Source organism: Odontesthes bonariensis, chromosome 16 (assembly GCF_027942865.1).
Source record: "Odontesthes bonariensis isolate fOdoBon6 chromosome 16, fOdoBon6.hap1, whole genome shotgun sequence".
NCBI classification, from domain to species: Eukaryota; Metazoa; Chordata; class Actinopteri; order Atheriniformes; family Atherinopsidae; genus Odontesthes; species Odontesthes bonariensis.
This window is the reverse complement of record NC_134521.1, coordinates 23,347,317-23,375,077: the sequence shown is the minus strand read 5'-3', so window position 1 is coordinate 23,375,077 and position 27,761 is coordinate 23,347,317. Positions and strand designations below refer to the sequence as shown.

The following is a 27,761-nucleotide window of genomic DNA, read 5'->3' as shown; positions in this document are numbered from 1 at the left end:
ACTTACAGGTAGGCTAACGGGGGTCTTGCCTAAGGACCCCTACTTAGGTACCACTGGAGGTAGTACCTTTCATGCAGGGGATTTGAACCCAGGTCCCCTACATGAAAGGTGGCCATCTTACCACTACACTATTCAGTCCAATCAGTTTATGGAACCAAGGAAACAGAATCGTTAAAAAAAGGTCAATTAACCTTGTAGCACCCAAGCATATGAATAATCATTGAAAAAAATCATTTAGGCTCTTCTTGCATCTTTTTGGGTGGGAATAAACCAATATTTTTGGAATTGGGCTATTTTTGATCATTTTAGGCAATGTTGCATATTTGCAACTGTGGGCTTTCCTGATTAATTTTGTTCACAAAACCAAGTCGTTCTCTGCAGATCGTTCGGCAAAAAAGGTATAGTGAAAGTTCACCAGTAACTGCTGCTACCACAATAAAATGTATATAATAGACCTTTATTGAACATTCTTAATACAAAGTGCATCATAAACTTTCCATTCAACAACAAATCAAACAGATTTCACAGATCTTTGTTGTGAAAAAGTGAAGCACATATAAAATGCAAAAAATTTAATGTAAATAAAAAATGTGCACATCCATCCATCCATTATCTATACCGCTGAATCCGTCGATCGGGTCGCGGGCGGGCTGGAGCCTATCCCAGCAGTCAATGGGCGAGAGGCGGGGTACACCCTGGACAGGCCGCCAGTCCATCGCAGGGCCACATAGAGACAAACGAGACAAACAACCATGCATGCACACACTCACTCCTAAGGACAATTTAGAGATGCCAATCAACCTAACATGCATGATTTTTTGGACAGTGGGAGGAAGCCGGAGTACCCGGAGAGAACCCACGCATACACGGGGAGAACATGCAAACTCCACACAGAAAGGCCCCAGCTGGGTGTTGAACCTGGAACCTTCTTGCTGTGAGGCGACGGTGCTAACCACCACACCACCGTGCAGCCAAAAATGTGCACATGAAGCTAATAATAAAATGCAAATAAATAATCATAATAATACAATTTGGAGACCTGACCTCCCATTACCGCTGTGAAAGGTGGACAAAGCAGACCACACCAAACGAGACCAGAACCAACTAGAACAGACCACCGCAAAGCAGAGTGTAATTCACTGAGCCAAGAAAATGATTGCTGTGACAACTGTCAGCACATAAAATGTAATGTAAAAAAATATTACACATGAATGTAAATAATGTATGTAAATTTAAAAAATCAAATAATGTAATGTAAATATAAATATAAATAAAAATATAATGTAAATAAGTAATGTATATAAAATAAAAAGCTTGTTGCATATCTGCAACTATGGGTGCTACAAGGTTAAAGGCTAATATTTCATCTTTTCAAGTGTAACAAAAGACCACTGTAGCGTTGCGTGTGTCAGCTGTCTTGGGTTGAAAATCCAGTTTTGGGTTTTTTTCAGTTCTCAAATATTAAAGGGAAGCAGATTGTTTTAGATTTTGTTTAGAGATCGGTTGCTCTTGCTACGCAGTTGGTGAGATTTTAGACAGACATATATTTTATGTTATATGTGAAATCTGCACCTTATTTAGGATGTTATTTGTCTTTTTTTCATTATGACGCCGAAAAAATCTGTTGCCCGAGTTAAGATCCCTTCAGATGTTCTCCGTGCTCCTTGGTAGAGAGTGAAGTTGTGCGAGGAAAGTGATTCTCCTCAGCAGATGCAGTTAATCCGCCATCACTGGGAACACTTACTGCAGCTCACTTCCTGCCGCAGCACTAATCCAAAGGGTTTTTTTTCTTTTCTTTCCTCATGTTGTCTCACTCCTCAGCCTCAGCAGGAGAAATGGTAACAGCACCACGTGAATCATGAGCAGCAGGTTGTGTCAGCCTCTCTCCGTTTCGCTCGCAGCAGGATTTACAGTACACGACAGTCCACGGCTTCGCTGAGGGAGTCAGGAATCTGTGCGGTTCGGCAGAAAAAAAAAGCTTCTACCACCACAGCCCTGTAGCAACCCCGCCGTCTTCCCCACTATCACGTCATGGAAATCTAAGTGTGTGCGAGCGTGTGTGTGTGTGTGTGTGTGTGTGTGTGTGTCGCTTTGACAGAACAAAGGGGGCTGAATGTGGTTTGAGCAAATCCTTATCACCACAGCCCTACACACACACACACACACACACACACACACACACACACATATGTTCCCCGCAGCACTGCATTTTGACAGCGTTCTCATGCCCATCTGCTTTCAACTTTCTCCATTCATGCGATGTGGTAACGGGCGCCTTTTGATGGTGAACTCTGACATTTAGAAATCACTTTCTATTGCACTCTTCCTCCCTTTCTCTCCCTCTGTCTAAATATGGCCTCGCGCCTTTCCTTGCGGTTAAACCTGGTGACTCATATCATATTCTGGTAATGATCATGGGATCCTGTTAACTACTTTGATGCTGCACTCAGCAGCACACAGCTCTGCTTTTAAGTGTAACGCCTCACAGAGCACAGCAGGCCACCGCCGCTGCCCCGTCAGATCCTGTGTTTCGCTCCTCCGAACGGGAGGACAGTTAAAGGAGAAGTTCGGTTTTTTTAAACCTGGACCTTATTTCTGGCATAAAATACGTTCATCTACTCACCGATAACAGTTTGGTGAAAGTCGGCGTCCTTCGGAAGATATTTAGATCACTCGAGATCCGTGTAGAATGGGAGAGAACAGGGCAGAGACAATACAGCCTCTAAATAAGGCATTATTTCAACAAAACTTTAAGATGAATGAATGAATGAACGCGTACTATTGCACTGTAAGCTCATAGCTGCCGTGTTGTTGTTATCCGGGGCTAAATAAGGCATTATCTGTCTTTATTTCACTAATACTTTGAGCCGAATGAATGAACGCGTACTATTGCATTGCTAGTTCAGAGCTGCCGTGTTGTTGTTATCCGGGGCTATCGGGGTGCTTATAGGAAGCTTTCTACAAACGTGTCTAGTGGGATGACTTCATCGACGTGCGTCGCTGCAGCACAGCTTATTTACTACGTGCTGTGTGACCGTCGGCTAACTTCACACGGAGTTTGTTACTGCAAGCTTTCTGCAACATGGCAGGACATTTATCAGATTTTGACGAAGTGGACGACCACTTTGAGTACGATGGACGTCCTTACCGGAGTGAATGAGCTGCGCTGCACTAGACACGTAGAAAGCTCCCTTAAGCCCCCCGATAGCCCCGGATAACAACAACAAAAAACGAAAAAAAACGAACTTCCCCTTTAATGCTACGTTTGTGGTGCTTTTATTGTGGGAAACTCTGTGAGGCTGTTTGTGTCATGTCGGGCGCTGATAGCACCGGATTAAAAACACAAAGTTGGTCAAACTGAAGGATGATGTAATCTTCTAAACTCGTGAAACTAAAGCTGATGTATTTTTGATATTATTAATTACATTTTCTGATTGTACCGCTGCTTGTGGGCACTTTTTGAAGCAGTGGGGAGGTTTTTTTTCATCTCATTTGTCCTGCAGACACGTTCAGTTTGCTTTTCATCCTCAGCGTTATTATGTCATCAGCAGAATTAGCTGGTGTTTGACTGAATGAATCCTTCCTTCTGCCACTGAAATGCTTCCCGTGTCTGAGGATGTAACACGAGCCCACAGCATGATCAGTCCAGTCCCCTGCTTAACAACTGAGGAGTTGTTCGGAGCCCTTTTTTTCTCTCCAGACACACTTTTGCTTCACTTTTGACTTTAACATCACAGGACTTGTCTTGAAAATGCATCAGGCGCCTTCTGATGTTCATTTGAAAACTTTTGATTCTTAATTCTTGGGGTGAGGATCGAGGAAAAGATTACGTCTGATTACTGTATATCAGGAATATATGTGCAGGCTCCCTGACACATTTCCTTCCTCTCAGAATATTTTCTTTTTTTGTTGTTATTTTATTGCTCAGAACGCAACTTAGAGAAGTTCATCGTGTTTTCACGTTGGTGGAAAAAGATTAAGGAGTCAAAGGATTTGCAAAGCTTTTAAATTGGCATCATATAAAGTTCTTAGACGAAGAAACTACAAACAAATCGTAGTTCTAGGAATCTGATTAAGTCCTGATAGGTTGGTAGAAATGATCCCAGGGGTGCCCAAACTTCTTCTATCGAAATGATTGGTGTATTGGTTTTGCAGGTGAGTGGTATTCCCAGCCCTCAGCTAATACTTTATCAATAGTTAGCTTAGCTTAGTATGATGGCAGTAAGTAGGGTTAAACAAAGTTTCCTTAAAGCAGCCTCGTGTTTGTCCCAGTGACACCAATTTCAAAAAGTTACTTCCCGGTTCTTGCTCAGATTTAGCAGTAATTACTGAGGATTTGTGAACAGCAGAGGAGTTTGTGTTCATATTCAGGTGTGCCCAGCTCGACTCTAACACTCTTGTTCGTGACCATTTGTTTCCATGCTCATTGAACTCACTGTGAATGTTGCATCTTCACTGACGCCTGCTGACGTTTACCATCCACACTTTATTCACAGATAACTCTCTCTGACTGTTCCTAGGAGGAAAAAGAAGTGCATTCGTTACCTTCAAGGAGGAGGCTGCCCCAGCCCAACTTCTTCAGATCTAAGTGCTATAGACTCTCCCCCCTCCCCTTCTCCTGCCCACCACCACCACATCTACCAGCACCCACCCTCCCGAGGCTGCTCCCCGCCACCCACGTCCCCCTTAACACGCCTTCCCTTGTCTCCGCACACACACTCACACACACGCTTCCCCCCGGAGCAGTCTGCCGGCAAGCGTGGCGACCTCCACCAGCCCGCGGCCAAACACGCCCACACACGCCTGGAACTGGCCGGCAAGCAGACGTACTGCTCGACGGCGCTGTCGGCCGCCAAGGTGGCAGGACTGTCTCTCAAAGTGCTAACAGAGACTCAGTGATCGCTGTGGTCTGTTCACGTCGCTTCCTCCAGAGCCATGAAGATAATCTCCATCACCTGCCTTCAGTCTCACAGTTTAAATTGTTAAATGTTGTTCCTCTGTTTGATATCATGGTAGTCCACGTTGCTGCTCTCTTCCAAAGGCTGGATCCTCCAAAAAAAGTCTTCATTTCTGCTCGAAATACATCATCAACAACAGATCTTTCTTCCTCACAAAAAGCCTCACGTCTTAAAAAAGTGTTGAAATTCACCAGCTCATATTTAACAGATGGGTGTAGATTACCATTAGCTCATGATGTGTTATTTGGAGGAGGACATGAGGTCCCACTGAAGGATCCAGCCTCTGAAAAGCAGCCAGCTCCACACCACACAGTCCTAATTACAGGAAGTAAAAGTAATGCACGCAACAAAATAATCTGTGCTTCTTTGGCTCCGACGGCTCGAACTTGACGACACTGATCAGTTTCTGTCCCGGGGATAGTTCTGCCTCTGTCATTTTACAGATGTTACAGCGTTTTTCTTTTCTTTTTTTTTTTTTACAGCTTTTACAGCCAACTTTGTGCTTTGACCTCCATGACAATCAGCTGTTTTGCAAACGAGCTCTTACTGAAACGAAGCAAATCAACACATTTCTGAAGAGGCACAGATCACTTTTGTATCCACTGTACACTTTTACTCCCTATTTCAGTGTCCATGCCAACCCACAGGCTCTTCCTCCTTTAAATAGGAGCTCGCAGCTTTCATTCATCACTGTAACTCAGACCGAACCATTCAATCATGTGTGTGGGGGGGGGAGCAGGGCCTCAGATTCCAAGAGGGATGGTTTGTTTTGGGGGGGGGTTGTTTAGATTTTTCAGCTGTCATTTCACAAATAGTCTGACTTCAGTTTCATTTAACTTCTTTTTTTTTTTATAACTACCTGTGCAGATTATTTGACTTTAATAAAAAAAAAGAATTATATATATTTACAGCAGGTAAAGAGAATTTACTTCTTTTAGGCACTTGCAGGCTGTCAAACTCCAGCTTCAACCGTTACTGTTACGTCTCCTGTATGGTTCTCATGTCATTTTTAAGGTCAGATGTTTTGCTCACAGAAAAAAAGAGTGAGTTTTTATTTGTTTGTCCTTTTTAAAGTCTCGGCTTTTATTCCTTTGACAAATCTGCAGCTCTGCAAATTAAATCTACGACCAAATAGGTACTATTATTATATTACATTGTAAAGTTTTATATTATAATTAAACTTTTGTATGTTTTTATGAAAAAATGAAAATAACTATGACTTTAAAGCAAAAAAAAAAAAACTATTATTTTCATTCCCAGTGTTTCTGAAAGCAGCGTTTTGTCTCTCCTTTTTGTGCAGAAGTGTCACTGCGGCAGCGTTCAAACTATATCTTGTGCTCATCAGTCTGTGCATGTTCCAACCTTAATGTAACATTTTGAGTTAAAAAAAAAAAAAAAAAAAAAAGGCTTTCATTTACTGGAGCTTCAAACTCCGCTTCTGGCTGTGGATAAAGTGTCGGCTGGCTGTATGTACCGTCTCCCTCCAGAAGGGGGAGCTCTTGTGCTAGAAATTTCTTGTTTTTGCCGGAGGACGTTCGAGTCAGTGGCAGAAACACCTCGAAAGTGTCTGTATTTTTACGCCTTGAACTCCTGTTGTATTACTCGTTTTTTTTTGTATTTTTCTGTTTTGAACTCCTGGTGTATTTCTCGTGTTTTTGTTTGATGTAATAAAGTGTTTGGAATATCTCGTCTATGCAAATCTGATTGACCCCGAAGAGGTCCTGCAGAAATGACACACACCGTCCGTTCAATAGGTTTTATTTATTCCTTCAGTGGGTTTGATCATCCCAAAAAACCAGCGCCAGAGCTCAGTCGATAGAAGTTTCTAATTCAACACATGAATTAGGAAGGAGTTGCCCGAGGCTTTGTGGCGGGACATTAAGCAAAAAAAACATATTTCCACCTCAAACTTCACTTTTTCCCCCATTAACAGCTCCTCCTAAAAATGGTTTCACAAAACGGATGCATTTACAGATCAAAAAGAACATTCACCCTTGCTTTTCAATAGTCAAAGTCATTTTATTTCATTCATTTAACCTAAAAGAAAAAAAAAAAAAAACATGTCCAGTAAAAAAAGACAACCAGAGCAATTAATGACGGGGGGGGGGGGAACCTGAAGGGACTGTCTTCGATTTGTTTCTAAGGGCAAAAAGCCATGAAACCGGAACTATCTGATGTCAATACAAGAGTGAAGAGAGTTGCAAGCGTCTTAGCTTTAAATTAATGACACCACACAGGCAAGTTAAAATGTTCATGCTATTATTGGTATACAGAAATAGGGGGGAGTGGGGGGGGGGGGGCCTAAATATACTAAATGTAAATATAAACAAGTATGAACAATCCCAGTGCAACCAGTTAGAGGGGACAATCCTTTTCAGTGTGGTAGTGTTGGCAGGATCTTCCCCTTTATTTCTCTTCACACCACTGGTTCTCTTTGCGTACCTGTGAACAAAATAGATTGTAAACTAGTTGCTTTTTAGCAATGCTTTATTTTATGTAAAGCACTTTGAATTGTTTGTACATGAAATGTGCTATATAAATAAATTTGATTTGATTAGTTACCCAAAAAAAAACTCGTAGTTCAAGTTTACCTTGAGCACCCCCCACAAACAATATATTATCATCGCTTATCTTAAATAAGACCCTTTTTTTCAGACAGGTGATGGATGGAATAACTACCTGGGCTTCCTCCTCCTCTGTGAAATCATTTTTGATGTTGAAAGTCTTCCTGATCTCCTCTGGGGTTTTGCCTTTGATCATGTTGGCCACGGTCTTGCAGGTGACATCTAACAGGCCTTTGATGTCCAAATAGTTGGCAGCCTAAACAGAAAAACAGTGACATGATTGGAGGGACGGGTCAAAAGAGCGCACGGACTAAGTAGATCCCTTAGAAACCCCTGCATGAATAATTAAGGCCAACTAAATGATGTGTTCCATCAGTGTTTATTCTAAGGGACTGCAGGAGAAAGCATTTCCCCGGTTTTGCAACTTGCATCTAAATAAACGACAACACGAGACCAAAGTGGAGCTGTTTGGTCACAGTGCACAGACCAAACACAGCACATCAACACAAACACCTCACACCAGCTGTCAAGCACGGTGGTGGAGGCCCGATGATTTGGGCTCGTTCTGCAGCCACAGGACCTGGACACCTTACTGTCGCCGAGTCCACCCTGAACTCTTCTGTATTCCAAAGTATATCAAGTGTGAGGCCATCTGTCCAACAGCTAAAGCTCAGCTGAAACTGGGTCATGAACCAGGACAGTGATCCCCAAATGAAGGGCCACTGCAGGGCCTTAAAGAGAGCGGCAAACGTGAATGAACTGAAGCTGGAAAGAAGAGTGGGCCCAAGTTCCTCCACAATGACATGAGACTTATTATAGAAAACCATCACCGGAAGTTAATGCTGCTAAAGGTGCTTCTACGAGCTGCTGGATCGTGGGATGAACGCATCTGCTGCTTCTACCTTCTCACTTAGTTCTGTGTTGAATAAATAACGATGCAGTGCAACGTGTCAGTGTTGTTTGACTGTGAAACAGGATTTTGCATCTCTTGCGACAACAATCTCTGCATGAAATGACTAATTTTACCTTTTCTATATTTGGACACAGAAATAGAAGAAAATAATTAGAATGTAGTGACTGATTTAAACTGTATAGGAGACTCCAAACCCAGATCCTGTCATTTGCTGATCATTTTGTGTTCCTTCTCATTTAGCACGTATAGCTCCTGCTGAGCTTATCTGAACCCCCCCCCCCCACCTTTTTAGCATCCTCTGGTTTTATGTTCGTAAACAAATTACAACAGCCGGAGTGGCGTTAATCATCTCAAGTTATTGACACCGACTTGCGTTTCACTTCCTGGAAGCCCACACATGTACCAACACCTGCACTGCTCGGGTTACAAGTCATGTGACCTGCCGGGTTTACCTTCACATCCTGCCTAATTCCATTTAAGTATGGGGGTTGCTGTTGTTTCACACCTCAACAACAGTCTTTGCAAATCTCTGTCACTTCAATATGAGCCATCCAAACCACAAATCTTCCAGCTGTTGCTAAGCAACATTTGTGTTGTTGTTAACCAAAATGCAAACGCTCTGTGCTTCAGCCACTCTGGGACACAAACAGGCAGCAGGGACGGAAAGTCGCAGAAAACAGGCATGCTAAGCTTTTCCAGTTCATGACTAAATGTACCCGAGAAAGAACATCTGGAATGACAGCTGCAGATGACGGTAAAAGATCGTATTCCGATTAAAGAATACAACAAGGATTGTGTTTATGTTCGGCAACTCCTCGCGCTCCCTTGTGCACATAGTTAAAAAGCTAATGAGTTCATTTTGGATCTCAAGTCCTCAGAGCCAGTTCTGCTATCACAAGCAACAGTAGACATCCCAAAAAAACATCTGCAAGATGAGTGGACAAAACACTTCAAATGGTCAGCTTATTGTCTTTATGCGGCAGCAGAGGTGAGCAAAACTATAAAAAGGTTCCTGTATTCAGAGTATAATAGCTCTGGTTTGTGTTTACATGCAGCACTGAGAGACTTATCGCTTTAAAAGGAAAGTAAATGAAATGGAAGAGCACTGGCTAGTTTCTCTACAGAAGACGATACATTTTAATATTTGAACTCTCACTCTGTTTTTAAGGACAAACGGTTCTGTAGGGTGTCTGCAATAACCGAATAACAGATTGTAGGGTAAATTAAACATCTTCATTCTTGTTAAAGGCTTGATGACATTAAGAACAACGTTATACAGTTTGGTTTGCACTTTAAGGAAGTTGAGGTTTGGTATGCAACACTTATGCTAAAGGTTGGTGAAAACCTCCAAGGAATTGATGAAACCAAAAGCATAGCAAATATGAGTTAAGACTACATTAAAATGTATTTACCAGAATGAGTTCAAACAAGGTGCCTTGGTCTACTTTGAGGAATTCCTGGTCCCAAACAGGAATGTCATCCGTCCTCTTCTCCTTGTTCTCATCGTCCTCAGGGGGAGGAGGGTCATCTTTGTGATGAGTGCACCACTGGATCACCTGAAGGAAAGCACATGCCAAACTTCAGCAGAGGTAGCCAAATACATGTAGCATATAAACCGTAAGAGAGCAATCTGTAACTGACTACTGTTTTTTACATCTACATTTATTATGGCTTTGTTGACTTTCAGTAGTATGCTATAATGCATAGAGAGTTTCCCAGACGCAAAAATACACAAACGCTGCTGCTGTGACGTCACGCAAGCACGTCAAGGTTTCATGACTTGACCCTTAGGCGAACTGAGCCAAAAGTAAATGAATAATAAAAAATTAAAAAAAGTCCTCAAACGGGTCCTCACAGCCTTCTGCTCATACACATAAACAGAAGAATATAGCAGGGGCAAAACGAAACGAATAACTTTGACTTCACTCATTTAGATGATGGAGCATAAAACCTTAACAAAATTAGACGATTTTCAAACAGTTCCCTTTTTTGGGGGGTTATGGTCTGATTTTGGTATCTTCTTAAGATTTTCTCAATGAAAACAGCCCATTAAGCTCCTTCAATAGTGGGCTGAAACCGGGACGCAGTTCAAAAGAGACAGCACGGCAGCTGCAGCTCATTCTCATATTCCCGGTCAAAAATGAAAAATTCAGAAAGCTGAACTTATGAGAAATTATGATATTGTGCAATGTCATTATTTCCTACTGAAGTATCTTACATGAGCCGCTTTCGGACAGACAGTTCTAAGAAAGTGGTTATCAGAACTACCCTCCTCGAATTTCGTTCTGATAACTATCCTTCCCCAGTGGAACTGTTTCAGTCTGCATTCGCACATGAGTCGGGACCTGATAGGGACTGATGCGCCGCGCGCAGCCGTCTGCTTCAGTGACGTGTTAGCCGTTAGCCGTTAGCGCTACATTCAAACACAAAACAAAACGGTAAAAGTAAGGAGAGTAGAAAAAACACCACCAAGAAGCTAATATGGAGAGCGGGGAGGCCACTGTGTTTATGGTCTGCATGATGGTGATATTAATCATGGACAATCACATCAGGCGTCTAATAGGGCTCGGGCACACGCGTTGCATTCTGGGATATGGTCGCCATATTGGAGGCTCAATCTCGTAAACAAACCCTGAGGCAAGACGGAGATCAAGGACCAAACAGTGAGAGAAAAGTGAGAGAAAAGCATGTTAAAATCGAAGAAAGGATGTGGGATATACCGGGATACATTACAGAAGGAAGCCAGAGATCGGTACATACAGAAGATTGGCGTTATAAACGGACTGGACCCTTATGAAATACCGAGCAAGGAATGGATTGTCGACGAAGATTTACTGCCTAAGTTCACCCTTTCGGACATAATTGCGTATATAGTATGTGGTGTCAGTGCTTATACTTTGCAACAGTTTCAATTATAATGACACTTTACACTTTTGTCATGTTACTCTACTTGTAAATAAATAATGAAACACACACACTTGGCTGTATCTCAAAGCATATTTATTTCAGACGACTTCAACTTTGCACAACACTCCTGCTCATGGTGGTCAGAGTACAACATACAGACACAATCTTGTCAAAGAATGTTTTGTCTTCACCTTCGCATGGCAAAACTATGTTGATAGGTACTTTTGCTGACAAAAAGGTGTATTGTTTCTGACAGTTCCAATCGCCCTTTCCATGTGAATTTGGAGATGGGCAATTTTCCTTGTATTTTCCACATTAAATTAAGATTAAGATCAGATTTATTGTCATGTATACATGCATACACACGAAATTTGTCCTCCGCTTTTAACCCATTGAGACATCCCTTGCTTCCAACTGACAGTGTCCTCTTGTGAAGGCGGGGATCTTTACCTCAGCACACAAAAGTCTGTAACTTACCAGAATGAAAATGCAGAGAACACACTCTCATCGACACCGGGATTGAGTGGAAAGTTATGCTTGGTTGTCTTACAGCAGCGATCCATGCTAGTCGACGACGCTTTGTTATCTCGGACACTTGGTCTCCGTGGGTGCGCCTCCAAGCAGGAAACCGGTAAAAAGATAAACCATTTACGATTTCCCCCCCATTCCTATCACAGCTTACGCTATTGCACCCCACGACACAGCAACGTGCGACCATAGTGGCAAAGACAATAAGTAAAATAGATAAACCAACGAAGAAAGTTCCGAGACCAGGCGGGAGTACGTCTGCGCGCAGTGGAAAACAATGTAAACAAAACAGTTCTGAGCCTCCAGTATGGCCGCCGCTCACGTAGTGACGTCACGTGCCCGAGCCCTATATCGAGGCTGGAAGAGCTCACAGAGCAGGCATGCAAACTGGTCAGGGGTGAAAAAGGTGAGAAGGGTACACGGACACACGGCACGCGCGGAAAAGCGGAAACATGAGACGCATTAAGTTGTAAATTATACAAAATATATATTATAAAATATACAGTATGTCCCATTTGCATTAAGTAGAGAACAGCTGTGCAGCATAAAAGATGAATTTATAGGTACAGTAGGCCTATCAATTGCATTTACTGTACTATTATGTGTTTGATATATAACATCACAGGTCTTCAAAAGCATTTAACTGTAGTATCATACATTTAATTACATTAAATTTAACGAAAAATTTAGTCCCATGGTCCTTAAAGGGATACTACAAGTATGTAGGATTAAACGTTTAATTAATTACTGCCCCAAGACAGCCTATGCTTAGTAATAGCCTGAACGATGACTCTCCCGACCACTTTCACGGTCCGCTGTCATTAAACCACGAAAGTGAACGTTTGGCATGCCGAGCCAAACGAGCTCCACGGGAAAAACTTATATCAGCAATTCACTTGACGTACCGCCAGAGACAAATTTGTATCGACAGCTGGCACTCTAACAGAAAAACATTCTCGCGGCAAGCTTAGTTAAACGGCATTTTTTCATGACAGTGTAAGTTTTGAGACATGCATGCCACGAGCACTACGTAATCCTACATTGTGCCCCTTTTAACTTCGATTGATGGTGCATCATACTGGATGAACACGAGTGCACCTGTAGGCTGTCATCATCAACGGGGGTATCAACGGGGGTGTGGGCGAACAGCGAGGGGATGGGGGTCGCACTCTCAAATACGACCTGTGGCAGAGCTCTCCGGACTCTGCATTGATAAACTCACGACGAATGAAACGACCTCCTCAAATGGGCAAAATGTTCCCTTTCCGTGATTATCGGAGGGTATTATGAAGGGGCATACCTCGTTAAAAAGCCAAGTCCGGCGACAATTAAGGTCTCCATTGACGTTGGCTAAAAGTATTAGCAAAGCCCTGAACTTGTGTGGAAGGCGCTAGTTAGCCACTCTACAGTTACCTCGAGTAGCACTAACACAAACAGCGTTCTGTGAGGCGGTGAAATATCGAGGAATTGTTGACTATTTCAAGTCTGTTATCAAGACATTTAGCTGACACTTGTATCAAAGACACTATTAAAAGCACATTAATTGATCTAACGACACAATTCGTTATGAAGACTATTTCAGGACATCAGTCAAATTGTAGCAGGGGGGTGGTCCGGGAGGGGGGGGGGGGGGGTGTGTGAATAGGGGTTCGCCCTCCTCACTTCTGATTGGTGATAGTGGTTCTCTCACACGCCACTCTTGTCAGTCATTTGTTGTCACATAGGTCTAGTGTAGTTTTGAGGTTCACAGTTCCACTCGCTAGTTGACATGCTCACCCCCCCCCCCCCCCCCATTTTTTTTTCTCCTCGGATCTACGCGATTCAGAAGAATGACCCATTTTGATTTCAAAACGGCGAATTTCGCCGAAAGGTGGCAAGTTTGCATGCCTGACAGAGAGAGTCAGGAGATACTTTTTTATTTCATGAAGGAAGAAAGGAGAGCAGAGCGCTGCAGACAAAGGAGACCAGTGTAAGTTAACTTATTAAACACCCGCTGGTTGTGTCAGTGTCATATGAGGAGACATTTCAGCCGTGATAGCATGACATGGGGCGTAGCTACCGACCACCACACACCTCCGTTAGATTAGTTCTATAGAACCATGAAAAGACCCGACCTCGGAGAAGGAGCTAAATAGTTATAGGAACTAAGGGAGAAAGCCCCGAGTTCCTGTATGTCCGAACACGGGAGAAAACGGCCCCGCGGATTAAAAGGTTATTAGAACTGCCAAAGGTTCCTACAGTCCGAAAGCGGCTATGGTTGTCACCTGGGACAAAACAGTACTTACTGGATGCAACTCGAGTTTTAGACGTACACTGACGGAGAACACGCCGACACTGGATTTAATCTCTATATATTGGGAGGTTTACAATATCGGCATCTCCATGCTTATCTAAATGTAAAAAGGTATTACAAAAATAGTAATACCTATACATAATTTGTATGTGACAAATTTCACTCTGAATATTTTTTTTTCCACTTCTGAAAATAATGTTAACTTTTAAAAAACAACCTCTGCAATCGACATCCCTGTTTAAGAAAGCAGATGAACACCCAGGCAACAGCAGTAAGATTCAAGAAAAAACAGTCCAGGTAGCATCATTAGAATGGTCGCCTGAGACCTAGGTTTATCAAGTTATCATTTAAGTCCCCAAACATCTACCATTTCAAGTCACTCCAAATCAACAACACTGCAGGTCACGTGTCCCTGATGTGGACCAGTGTGTGAACTGTACCTTCTTCAGGATCGCAGCGTTCACATTAGGGAGGGGAACCGGGTCATCGTCTCCTTCATCATCCATGCCCAAATCTGTCAAAAAAAAATGACTTAATGCTCAGCACCACTCTGTTGCGTACATTTATTGAAAAATATTCAGATTCAATTGCATTAGGACCCTTGAAAACAGGCGTTAAGACAGTTGAGTGTGTTCCAAAAAGTTTGGTATGATTTGAAAGTTGTACCTTCCAACATGGTCTTGATGGTGACGGACTGTTTGGCTATCTCAACGTCGACCTCGAAGATTTCCCCATCAGAGCTCTGTAGTTTTATTGTGGGCATTATCTGTAATGAACAACACAATTCCTGTTACACATTGACGGGTAGCTCCAGGTCAACAAAGAGAACACACACATTAACAACTCACTTGTTATGCTACATTGGGTAGCAAACAAGATTGGCTAATACTGACGTAGAAGCTACCGGCAGTTGGATTATCTGTTACAGCCCCTGCCAACAACACATGTCATTAATAGAAGTCTAAAACAGTAATAGTAAAGCTGTGCAAATCCAAACGTTGTGTGTCTGTGTGTGCAAACTAAGTGGTCTGTGACATTACCAACATCACTTTGCCAGACAAGCGATAATGTTACATCCAGGCTAACTATGACACGGGCAAAACGACGACAATGCTACCAAGTAGCTAGCTTACAATTTGATTTCGCTCATAACGGAGATGCTCCTTGATGTATAGAATACATAATAAATGTTTTTTTGTGTGTGTGTGAAACAGTTCGTTTTATATTACGGAATGTTAATCACCGTTACAGTACACAATGCTCAGCTAACATTGCACCGTGCTAGCATCGCAGCTAACGTTATTCTAGCGCTGTGCTATGTGCTATGAGGCCTGTTAGCATCCACGTCGAGGAAACCGAATTTAGCATTGAAACCAAATGCAAGCCTAAAAACGCGTAGGTGTGAACTAAAATTTCAAAAAGGTATTCCAGTAGTGCAAAGCTACCTACCGTAAATGTTTTTGACGCAAATCCAGAGGTAAATTTCCTCTGTAGTTAGCAGCAAGGCCTGATAGACGTATGGATTCCAACAGCAGATGGAAGTCTCTGGATCAACCTTCTGGTGAGCCTACTGCCCCCCTCAGGTTGATGGGCGTATTGTTCGTTACCAGGAGAGGTGGGGGGAGGGGGGTTATGACAACCAGTTATTTTCTTTTAATCTCATAAACTTAAATTAATTTGAGATGCATGCATAATATAGTGGAGAATAAAGTCAACATGTTGAGAATAAAGTCGATATGTCGAGATTAAATTCGAAATGTCGAAAATAAAGTAATTAGATGATGGACCAGAGGAGTTGACTTTTTTCTCGACATTCCGACTTTAATCTCGACAGGCAAAATATAAATATTTTTTCTTATGCCTGGCCCTAATACTCTTCCGTAACAGGGTAAGTTTCATAGTGATTCTTTTCATAAAATTCTAATGAATACCATTGACGACCTTTCTCACAAAGCTACATTTTTTCATACCAAGTCAGAAATCTCCACTCCCTTTGCTCTTATAGACCAGTGATCAGAATTGTCCACCTGTTACACTTGACGTGAAAAAAGAAATTGATTTGAAATTCCAGACTGCACCCAGGCAGCTATTCACCTGCTGTTTCATACCTTAACAGATCATGTCAACAGATGATTTTTAATCATGATTTGATGCAAACGCAGCATCCATGAAAGGCTATGTGTTTTAGGAGGCCTGTCCAGAGGCAGCAAAGATGTCTTTGGGCTTGGACGCATCTGAGATGGACCATTGCACAGTTGGGGTCGTATCCATGAGTATTCATCATCTCTCTGTTCCTAATACAAAATGTGTGCAGAATTGTGAAACAAAGAATGTGACAGCAAAATCATACTGTCACATTCCGAGTCCATTTTATTTGCTAGCAATCTGACATTCCCCATGATGATCAAGGGAAGAAATGGTTCATGCTTCCTCCACCCTTTTCTCCATCTTGCTCTCGCCCTTCTTTGATGGCATTTCCTCTACAAAAAATAAAGTGTTTTGTGGAAAAAAAAAGGAAAATTTCTACAAAATATGTGCAATATAATCAGAACAGCTGCAACCAGAGTATTCTAGATTAATCTTATTTTAACTTTGAATTGCTGAATATTGAATTGATTAAATAATAAAATAGTGTGAAAAATGCAAAAAAAAAGTTTTAATTCTTACATAAAATTAGAATTTAATTTCATTACAGACAACATGAACCCAAGATACTTAATGTTTTCTCATGAACTTCATTGCATTGTTGCATTTCAGATTGGCAACACATTCCAAAAAAGGGCAATTGAGTGATAAAAAAAAAACAAAGAAAAAATGTTACAAAAACATAAGGTGGCATGTTCCCTGTTGTGTATCTTTTCCATCCGAGTCCATGGTGCATTCTATGCTCAGAACTTTCAAGTATCAATATCTCCTAAATTTCCCATATTATATCAATGCCGTTTTCTACCATTACTAGTGTTAGGAACTGCTCAGCAGCACAGCCTTTTTGAAAATAATCTGTACAGAAAAAGTGTTTATAAGGCAACAATACAATATAAACATTTCAATAATTGCAAATTGAATACTTTCTAAAATCTTAACCTTTGCAAAATGTATCATGGTGGTAAATTTGGGATATAATCTCATGCTAAAAGGACCTTTCAGACCTCAGAGTTGTTACTGTTGCAATGGCAGTCTCCAAGAGCAGAGATTTCTGTGTGCAAACCTCTTTAAAAATATACAACCACGACCAGTTTCCCCAATAAAAGCACCAGACAGCCTGGGGTTCCAGACCTGAGCCACTAGCTGGTTTGCAAACGTCCATTTCACGGGACATTTCAAGCTTTCAGCTGCGTAAATTAATGAAAACAGAACATTCACAACAAGAAGCCACCTTTGTCTTTATTATAGTTTGGTTAATACAGAGTCTGTAGTTCAGAGGGAGGCAGTGAGTTGATGAGGATGAACACTCCATCATCCATCATATAGCCCAAGCTGTGTTACTGCACGGGAAGGGTTCTGGAATAGTTACACAGGACAAAGAAACTTTGTGTAAAGCCTGCCTGATGGGGGCTTTATTTGCAACTTTGAAAAAGGAAAAGAAAAGAAAAAAAAAAAAAAAAAAAAAACACATCTGAAGTGTGAAATCTTTTGACATGAGTTACATTTCTTTAAATTTACAAAAGTGCAAACAGATCATGTTCAGATCTCCTTAATACAAGCCATGGCCTTTGGGACAGCCGCTTTTTAAATAGCAATCCTTTAGTGTCGGACCTCAGAGGCATCAGTCCAGCTACATGTGAGGAATCAGGAATATAAACATCAGTGGTGATTTAAATATTTCGGGAGGGGGGGTTTTCATAACAAGTCCTCAGCAATGAATATTGTAATGATTATGGCACACACCTTTTTGGTCATTGTTTTTTGCAAAATGCTTAAATAGGTCTTTGTGTGGATATACAATGTGCACTGCTGTGAAGCCCCCAGAGTTTCCCCCAACATCCCAATCCTCGTTCATTATCGATTGAAAGTCATATCATGGCGACACTGGACTCGACTGTACAAGCGTCAAAGGTTAGAGTTTACAGGAAGTAGTCTGGGGTGCGGCGGGTCACATGAGGCTCCCCTCTGCGAGGCGCGGGATCAAACTGCAAGCTGAAGGAGTCGAGAAGAAAAAGAGCAACAAAACAAGACTATTTATCTTCAAGTCATCTATACTGTCAGCAGAAGAATATTATCATTAATATTCAATGATTTACACAGAATTTGAGCAAAGACACATTTTTCAAAGACCCAACTTCTCATTACTGTACTTACAAAGAGTATTTGAGGGTGTCATCGAGTTCCATGATAGCTGCCTGGTTGCCACAGCGGTAGCAGTAGTTGGGAGCACTAAATATTGTCACCACGTTCCTCTCATGGCACCAGTTGTAACCCTAAAGGGGAAGCAGAAGTATTATTCACTGGAAATGCCTCATTCAAGAAGAAGTGCAGCTGCAAGGCAGACTGAACATGCTTTAGAGCTCAGAGTGCTGAATGAGGATGTAAGCGGCTGTCTTTTTGTTTTCTGCAGCAACAGCCGTAAAATGAGTTCATGTCAGCCTTTATTAGATCACAGACATTTATATTGACTGTTCAAATCAAGATGCATCTGTGGTCAGTTGATGTGATTCTCTGTTGAAACTAAATCATCCTCAGCAGTTGTAACACACACACACCTCCATAACCAGCTGGTGAGCTCGAGAAACCAGCGTGAGGCGGTTAGCGTGGTTGAAAGTCTCAGAGATGTCCTGACCAAACGTGTAGCCGGCTCCTCGAGGAGAAATGCCCCAGCCGCCGCGGTCGTCAGGGTCCGACCACAGCAGGTCACACATGGGGCCCTGCAGGAGGAGGACAAGCAGGTCAGCCACGTCTACGTTTCAACTACAAACCCCACTGCGATAATGCTCACCAATTTAATACTACGCTCCAAGCCATGAGGCTTACAATGATAAACTCATTTTAATATCATCTTTACCTCGTGTGGAACTTCCTGTAAACGGTCCAGAGCCCTAATATGATCCAATGTATCTATAGATGGTGACAAACCCCCATGAAGGCAGAAAATCTGAAGGGGGAAAAAAAAAAAAAAAAAAAAAAAAAAAAAAAAAAAAAAGGACAATTTGAGCACTTAACTAAATCATTACTTTCTGAATGTCCATATTCTTACCATCAAACAAATGTTCTCAAATAAATAGAGCATCAACTGAATAAACTGTAGTGCAGCATCACCTGAGAGTCGACCAAGGCAGTGAGGGGGAGGTAATCGAACAGGTCTGTGAAATACTTCCAAACGTTGGCGTTGCCGTATTTCCTTAAGCACTCGTCATAAAAGCCGTAGACCTGCGTGATCTGTCTGCTCTCGTGGTTTCCCCTGAGGATTGTGATGCGCTCCCGGTAGCGTACCTAGAACATGAGCAGAACACGGCTCAGTGTCCTGGCGTTTTAGTTTTCTTTTAAACACGTGTTAGCTTTCTGTTTTTAAACAACTCGAACGTGTGACGATTTCACCCACACACACTCACCTTAAGTGCGACAAGTAAAGTGACCGTTTCCACAGAGTAGTACCCTCTGTCCACGTAGTCTCCCATGAACAGGTAGTTTGTGTCTGGAGATTTCCCTCCGATCTTGAACAGCTCCATGAGGTCATGGAACTGGCCGTGCACGTCACCGCACACCGTCACCGGACATCTCACCTCCTGGACGTTTGACTCCTTTGTCAGGATCTCCTTTGCCTGGATAGAGAGCATAAGTTTCATTGCTTTTGCAGTGACAAAAACAGCAGATGAAACAAACTAGAGAGCTTAAATACATCTCAGTCAGGAGATCGATTAAGAAAAAGTTTGTAGCCTACTATGTACATTTCTCCAACCCTGTAACACCAAACACACTGCACAATCTCCACAACAGCCTGTGTGAAGTCTCATTAAGATCCTGCCCACTTTGTGTGTGTGTGTGTGTGTGTGTAGTCTGTGCACTGCAGCTCTCAGACAGGCACCTCTGGCTTCCCTAAAAATCAATTGGTTTTGCTGCTCCATTTTTGGATGAAACACTTATTTTGATTACTCATTCAAGATGACTCGGCTGTTCAGATATGCTGCAGCAACAATGGTCAACAACTACATTCAGAAGTGGAAGATTTATTCTTGGACACAGTTTCTACCCACACTTCCTATCAGGGAAGCTGCTGCAGTATATGACTCAGTATGCATTTGTAACTAAAAAGTAGTAAGTGAACACTTATTTTCACAAATCCGATGCCTGACTATAATGCAGCCTTTACCTGGAGCAGCCGAAATTAATGACACAGGAAACTGAAAAAAAGGGAAATGTTTGAACGGAATGAATACTAAATCTGGAGACCCACAACAAGGCCTGGTTCCTGGAATCAGTGCAGCCTGTTCTCATTGAGGGGGTCGGTGAGCTGGATGAGCTCTTTTAAGAAGCTTTGAAGCAAACAAATCCTCAGCCTGAGAAAGAAATATTCCGTGCCGAACGACCACCACACACGGCTGACGGGATGAGGCAAGAGGAAAGACATTCGAGAAAGCAAATGGCCTTCAAAGTAAGAGCTGTTGTGCCCTAATCCTAATTTACTTTGAGCAAACCCACATCTGTTCCCATCAAAAACCGTGGTGTTTGTCAGTGGTACAATTTGCATCTGCATCAGCACAGCTCCCTTTAAACAGGGTGGGAGAGGGAGGGTGCTGGAGATGGTCTGCAGCCAGCTGATGGGATAGACAGACCAACCCACAGGAGCCAGGACAGGGCTGCACAGTGCTGACCTATATTAGACGCAGCCTCCACGTGCGCATACTGCCATGTGGCAGGTCTTTTTGGTCACAGGGTGGTGCATTGACCACAGCTTCTACCTCTAAAGCTATAGAGTCGCTAAGCCTGGAAGAAGATTCTACACATCTGTATTAAAGTGGAACAGCGCTATATAGAATTAAATCTCATGTCTGAGTGAGATTTAATAAAAATAAATAAGTGGGCCAGGTCAGTCCGTCTGGGGTACTTTTTAGTGCACACTGCTCTGGACTCAGTCTTTTAATTACAGTTGTCCAATACTTCCTTTTTTGTTTTGAACAAAAAGATCAATCAGACACCGACTGAAGAATGACCACATTCACTTAATTTCCGCCACACTTTAACCTTTGGTCAAATCTAAACCGTGACCTCATCACTGTCCTGGTTGCCGTCAGCAGCTCAAGGTACAATACGTTCATTCTTAATATTTACACTGTCATTGGCTGTGACCTCAGTTGCTTTTATCCAGATAAAGAAAAAACAGTCGATATCGCTTACAATATTTCACTTTACGATGACGCAGCATGGCAATGCAACAAAATATGCCTCAGGATTACGAGCCATCTAATCAAATATTACATAAACCTGGATGAACTAAATGGGTTCAATGTGACCTGATGCTTTTGGCACCGGGGCAGCTTTTCATTACTCACAGCCTGAGCTTGGATTGAGCAAAAAAAAAAAAAAAAAAAATTAAAAATATCAAGAGAGGGCCAGTACCAGCACTAATGAGAGATGACTGTCCAACTGTGAATGACCGCAGAGGTTACATAAGTAGCAAAGTTTGGACCCCACCTGAGGCAGCTGGGAGGGGCATCCTGCCCAGATTATACCCGAGATGTCAGACGCCACACAGTCGACAAAGCTGCTTAGCCGAGCGTCAAGAAATGAAGTCAGCATTTTCCCGGCCGCCGCAATATAATCCCATTAAAGCGCCTTAAACACGGCTACGGGTCCTGCATCAGACACTTTAGGGCAAATTAAGCTTCAAGCCAAGGCAAAAACTACAACTGCAAGCGATGACCTCACTCAAGATGTTTATGGTAGTTGAGAAATAAGCACCAGGCCAGCATCCCCACTGAAACCACAGTGCAAATAAACACCAGTCAAATGATGACGGACCAGCATTTCTACTCTGACAGCATCTGAACTGTGCTGAGATGCATTTACTGTCCTTTTGGCTTTATTTTGCTGAGAGTAGATTTAGAGGAATAACTGAGTTGTCTTTAATCTGGTATGCATGTGTACTGTTTTGATGAAACCACGATCTAAGAATTGGATTCCTGCAATAGGAACAAGCGATCCTTTAAAAATAGCTCTTCTGATGGATTTATTCTTCCGAGTAACAATGACCTCAGCAGTCATCCAAAGCTCGACTCTCTGCTCCGCTTCAAACTGGTTTCAGCAGAAAGAGGTCCCGCAGAAGCCCTCAGCTCTAAAAGGTGGGGCAACCATCATCACATTACATCATTCTCACACACTTTAGGCCATGTCATCTGATATCAATACTTTAAGACAGACTCGAATGAGAATTTCCCTTTATTTTAATAAGAGGGCACTTGCCATATATTCATCTGGATCAAGTCTACTCTCTGCTACCATTACCTTCCTTTATAAAGCATGTTATCTGTGTCTAAAGCAACAATCTCTCCATGAAGGTGATTCACTTAAAGCAAGATGGATCAGACCCAGTGTGGATGGTTTAGAAACGGGCCTCGAGGGAATCAAAGGAGATGTGAATGATGTAAACAAGACAGGTCACAGGTAACAAAGGGTTTACATTCGAACAGAGAGAGAGAGAAAAAGGCTCATAAAAGAGATAAAGTCTCTGTCTGAGGCATGTGTTCCACGCTTAATCACATTTTCTCCGTATAACCGGCAGGGACATAAATCCAATTTTGAACAAACACAGGACTGTCTGCTGCAGCCACAGAATTTTAAACTAGATTAAACATTGTTAAATGTGCAAGCAGACCTCCCCAATCCATAAACAAGCAACATTTCAAAACGCATCGAGAGCTTGAGCACAACTCTGTGCTAAAAACTGATGAATAAATTAAAAAAAAAAAAAAACGCAAAGAATTTAAATGCTCCATCATCTCTATACCAAGGGCAGCAGCACCTCTGGTATGTTCTGCCTTTTTCTGAGATGGCAGCAAAGCAGAAAGAGAAAGACTGAGAACATATTATGCAGCACATCTCATTCCTCCACACCCCTGACACATCCAAAAACAAAGACCACAGCTCCCTGAGTCACAACCAACCGTGTTATCCTCAGTCACACTCTCTGATCGCCGTAGCAACAAAGGCTTTGATAGCGCTGATGATGCAACTCGCAATCAATCATATCCTCTGCTATTTTTAAACGAGTGAGGGAGGTTGTGTGGGGCCGAAAATATTAACGATAATCACAGAGGAGCGGATGCACAGACAGATGCATGTACACATCTGAAGCAAAACAATAGTCAGTTGCATGCGTTAAGGGTCACTATTCATTTAGAGTTCTCAATCCATAGTCAAACACGGATAAATAATGCTTTCTAAGCTGCTGGACTGAATGTCAGAGCCAAACAAAAAATGAAAAATGTCAGAATTAACAAGCCACTTGAGAAAACTGCAACCTTAACCTTCAGCTCGCGGCACTCCAAACATGGAAATGAGCCCTTGTTCTTGTGTCATTTTTAAGAGTCAAGACAGACACTGGTGCTATAGAATCACACACAGATCTGGAAAAGAAGCTATGCTATTAAAAGAAGCTATGCAAAAAAATAAACCCATCTGTCCAACTTTAGTCTCTAAGGAAAACCAGGATAGTGGAACACAAAACCACCAGAAAAGTGGCTTCAGTCAGGAGCTTTGATGACGACTATGCCGTCATAAAGGCAGCAGCAACACCGTAGAACCTGCTGGAAAAAAACACAAGTCTCAAAACATAAAAAAGAAAACACTAAGTCTGAATGCATTAATGCAAAAAAAAAAAAAAAAAAAAGGGCACAAACGTGAATCAATCATAAGGGTCTAATAAAGAGTAAATGGGTTTTTTTCTTTAAGCCCAGACATCAAGAGCTGGAATTCAGCACAGATGATGCTGGAGAGATCTGGGCTAAGCTGCAGCTCAGACAACTAAAGTGAGCAAAATCTGTCGGCCGTTTAGCAGCCAAAGCAGAAACATACGTGCACGTTTGCCCTGCAGTGTGAAGCAACTGTTGAGTTCACGGATCACAAGGAAGCGAACATCAGAAAACTCTAAAGAAAGGTCAAAGCGGCGCTGTGCTGAGAATGCATCAGCATCCAGGGGGAGGGAGAACCAAGTCAATCCTCTTCAGCGTTAAAACACAACGTAAACAAGATGCTGGATCAAAGTATGAAACAAAAGGTCAGAGGTGAAGAATGACCATAAACTTTATGCAGCTTTTAACCCACTAAATCATGCTTAGGTTCGAAAACTGAGTACCATATTACCTTATAAACAAGTAATCCTCACTATTCATTGACTACAGAAGTAAATGAGAAGCTAGGTGAGGGACTGATGTCACACATCACTTTTCTGCACTCCCTGTGACTATTGCAGAGAAGCCATGTTCAACATTGAGTAGGTAGGGGGTCATCATGTATGAGGTGCCACCAGGGACATAAATCAGAATGAACTTCCATATACACATATGAAATTAAACTCTTCCACATACTATACTCAAAACCTTGCACAAACACTAGTGAAAAGCTCTCACATAAACTAGTGAAAACATTTACCTCTTATATAACCTACTCAAAAGCTCTCATACACACTACTGAAAAGCTTTCATATATACTTGTGAAAAGCTTTACCTTTCATATATACTAGTAAAAACCTCTCATATACTGGAATTCATGTTTACTTCGGAGGCGAGGCTGCCAGTGTGCTCAGCTTTTCCAACTGCAATCCATAGTCAGACATAAGTCAAGCAACACAAACTCCAGCCTCTCTGATGACTATGCAGTTCCTGCAGACTGACACAACAAAAAGAAGGCCACACATATATACTCATCTACTTTCTCAAACTAGCAGGCGACAAAAGGGAATGACTTCATTTTGCTGAAGTGATGAAGCAGTTCTGTCCCAGCCTGGGTCTCACTGCCACAGCTAGCTGACAAAGATGCGGCAGTCCCACTGACAGCATGAATGAAGAAGGCTGTAAAGATGGTAAGCCCTCAAGAACCGTGTCAACCGCCCGTAAACCGTTATTTCTCGATCATTCCAAAAGGCAGCCGCTCAAACGGCCTCGCAATAAGTGACTCACCACAAGAAATGATCGTAAAAACATACCGCACCGCGCAATGAAATCTACACTATAGACGCCATTTTAAGAATGTCTGGGAGGCAACGAGGAGGACAGACCAGACGTTGGCAATAACTTGAGGTTCAAGGAGTGAAATTAAATATATATATATATATATCTCACCTTCTCACATAATGTCTTCACTTGTCCCTCAGACAGCTGCTTGCATTCGTTGAGCTGCTCGATCCACAGATCAAGTTCCTTCGTGAACGCCTTTTCGTCCATTTCTGCGTGTTTTACGGTCACTTCAGTTCCTCCGCCGGGACGCGAACTGATTCCGTTCAGCTCGTCTTTTCTTTCGAAGCTTAAAATGCCGCCGGAGCAGAGGCTAATTGCTCCCCGGTGAACAGATGAATGTGCCTCCAGCTGCCAGGTCACTATGATTAGACTGAATTGACACAGAGGAGGAGGGGGAGGAGGAGGGAGGGGGAGTCAGTTGGCGATCCACCCCGGGAATGAGTTTTTGTCGATGCGCTCTCCATCAAATGCCACAGTTCTGGTTCTGGCCTTCAAAATAAAAGCACGGTCGATGACGACGAAGCCACTTGATGTGAAGGGCTCAAGAGAAATTATATCTGTTTTGACCCTTCTTCTAGCAAAAAGAAAAATTTTAAAATTCGTGCTCTTTTCCAATGTAATATCAGATCTGTTTCTCCTGTAATTTTTCACTGGAATAGTTGTGTAAAGGATTTATGCTGGGATAAAATTTGGTGTCTTCCTCAAAAATTCTTTGTGCTTAATAAGGTTAAAGAAGTGTCATTCAAAATTATCCATAGATGTTACCCGGTTAAATCATTCTTTATCAAATTCAAATTTGTTGATCTTGATCTGAAGTGGGCCTTTTGTGACACTCATACTGAGACCATTATTCATCTGTTTTGGAAATGTGAATATACCGAAAGCTGTGGCAAGAGATTTGTAGATTTATTTTAGATAATATATGCTGTGATTTTGAGCTCCTTCTGCAAAATATCATTTTTGGTTTTATAAAGAGTGATGCTCCCACTGAAAAAGAATATTTTTTAATTAATCTCATTTTAATTTTTGCTAAATATTACATCCACAAATGTAAATTTGCCAAAGTGAAACCCAATTTTTGTGCTTTCATGATAGAACTCCAGATGTATTTCAAGTCAATTTCCTCCTCTAACAACAAGAAAGCTATCCAAACTATAAATCTAGTCTCCCACTTTGAAATCTTTAACTCAATGTAATCTTCATTGTTCATGTCCCCTGGTATATTCTCTCTCTTTCTCTCTCTCTCTCTCTCTCTCTCTCTCTCTCTCTCTCTCTCTCTCTCTCTCTCTCTCTCTCTCTCTCTCTCTCTCTCTCTTCATTTATTATTTAAACTACTTATGTATGTATTTATTTTGGTATGCTTATTTGTTTTTCATTTATTATTAATGATACTTGTCATGTTTTTGCACCGTTTTTGTATCTTGTAAAGCAAAATAAAGTTGTATTGAAAAAATAAAATTAAAAATAAAAAAAAGAGAGAAATTATATCGGCACAGTAAGAAAAAAGGACAATCTTTTAGAGACTATACTGTAGGAGCCTTTTCTTTATTTCTAGCTAAGCCATATAATTTAGATTTATTTTATATTATTTGCTTAGTTTTTGGTTGTTAAATAGCATTTTTGTTTAATTTGAGTTGTTTAGGATAAATTGGTTTGGAATTAATTTCATTTTTTTTTTGTTTGGGAAGTGGGCGTTTCACATAAATATTTGGGTTTTAGGGAGCTCTGGGCGCACTTGGGGAGTCACATGTTTTGTTTTTTGTTTTTTTTACCAGTTAGCAGTTTCAGTTGTCAGTTCGTCAAGGACTTAGGTGAAGTTAGTTTTAAGTTGGATATTCGACAGACATTCGACAGACATTCGCAAGCCACTCCAACATTTCAAATGCACCCGTATTGCAGACTTTACAGTAAACACAAGAAGAGGACGACTGCAGCGTGTTCCAACTTCCTGTTTTCAAAATAAAATAAAATAAAAAATAAAAAAATGATATTTAAAGCAGAGATGAGCTACTGTGTATAAAGTTATTGAAAATTATGAACAGAACTGAATTGTAAAAATAAAAGGTGTATCTCATGTAGCAAGTGTAGTTACATGATCCCACACTGATTTGGAGTCAATTGATCACATGACCTGGAAGCTATTGAGCAAAAAGACTAACATTTACATGTAAAAATTCATAAAAAAATATGGACAGATCTAAAATGTAAAAATAAAAGGTGTATCTCATAAAGCCAGTGTAGTTACATGATCCCACACTAATTTGGGGTCAATTGATCACATGACCTGTAAGCTATTGAGCAAAAATGCTAATATTTACATATAAAAATTAATAAAAAATATGAACAGATGAATTTTTATATGTAAATATTAGCATTTTTGCTCAATAGCTTCCAGGTCATGTGATCAATTGACTCCAAATCAGTTTGGGATTA

The 27,761-nt window shown here is 41.6% G+C and overlaps 3 protein-coding genes across 11 annotated transcripts in view; 1 reads left to right on the top strand and 2 right to left on the bottom strand.

The window, feature by feature from the left end:
* The window catches only part of tcf7 (transcription factor 7), a 67,315-nt gene extending 60,673 nt beyond the window's left edge, over positions 1-6,642 (top strand). For 4 of the 9 annotated variants that reach the window (XM_075486648.1, XM_075486647.1, XM_075486646.1 and 1 more), the window contains one exon: positions 4,521-6,642. In XM_075486648.1, the coding sequence (XP_075342763.1) occupies positions 4,521-4,899 (379 nt within the window). In that variant the 3' untranslated portion in view covers positions 4,900-6,642. Of the gene's footprint in view, positions 1-4,496 lie in introns of all 9 variants that reach the window. The other 5 variants (XM_075486653.1, XM_075486652.1, XM_075486649.1 and 2 more) reach the window with 2 other exon arrangements.
* A 58-nt stretch (positions 6,643-6,700) lies between these two features.
* On the bottom strand, positions 6,701-15,740 carry skp1 (S-phase kinase-associated protein 1). The gene is made up of 6 exons (XM_075486644.1): positions 15,613-15,740; positions 14,830-14,929; positions 14,604-14,677; positions 9,848-9,991; positions 7,638-7,778; positions 6,701-7,400 (listed from the first exon to the last, which is right to left on the bottom strand). Exons 2-6 carry the CDS (start codon positions 14,924-14,926, stop codon positions 7,365-7,367), a joined length of 492 nt encoding a protein of 163 aa, XP_075342759.1. The 5' UTR covers positions 14,927-14,929; positions 15,613-15,740; the 3' UTR covers positions 6,701-7,364.
* Positions 15,741-17,529: 1,789 nt separating this feature from the next.
* ppp2cab (protein phosphatase 2 catalytic subunit alpha b) lies at positions 17,530-25,732 on the bottom strand. Its single transcript, XM_075486643.1, has 7 exons — positions 25,434-25,732; positions 19,710-19,919; positions 19,417-19,590; positions 19,163-19,252; positions 18,864-19,025; positions 18,463-18,581; positions 17,530-18,300 (listed from the first exon to the last, which is right to left on the bottom strand). The coding sequence occupies exons 1-7, from the start codon at positions 25,533-25,535 to the stop codon at positions 18,228-18,230; spliced, it is 930 nt and encodes a 309-aa protein (XP_075342758.1). The 5' UTR covers positions 25,536-25,732; the 3' UTR covers positions 17,530-18,227.
* Between the last annotated feature and the right edge of the window lie 2,029 nt (positions 25,733-27,761).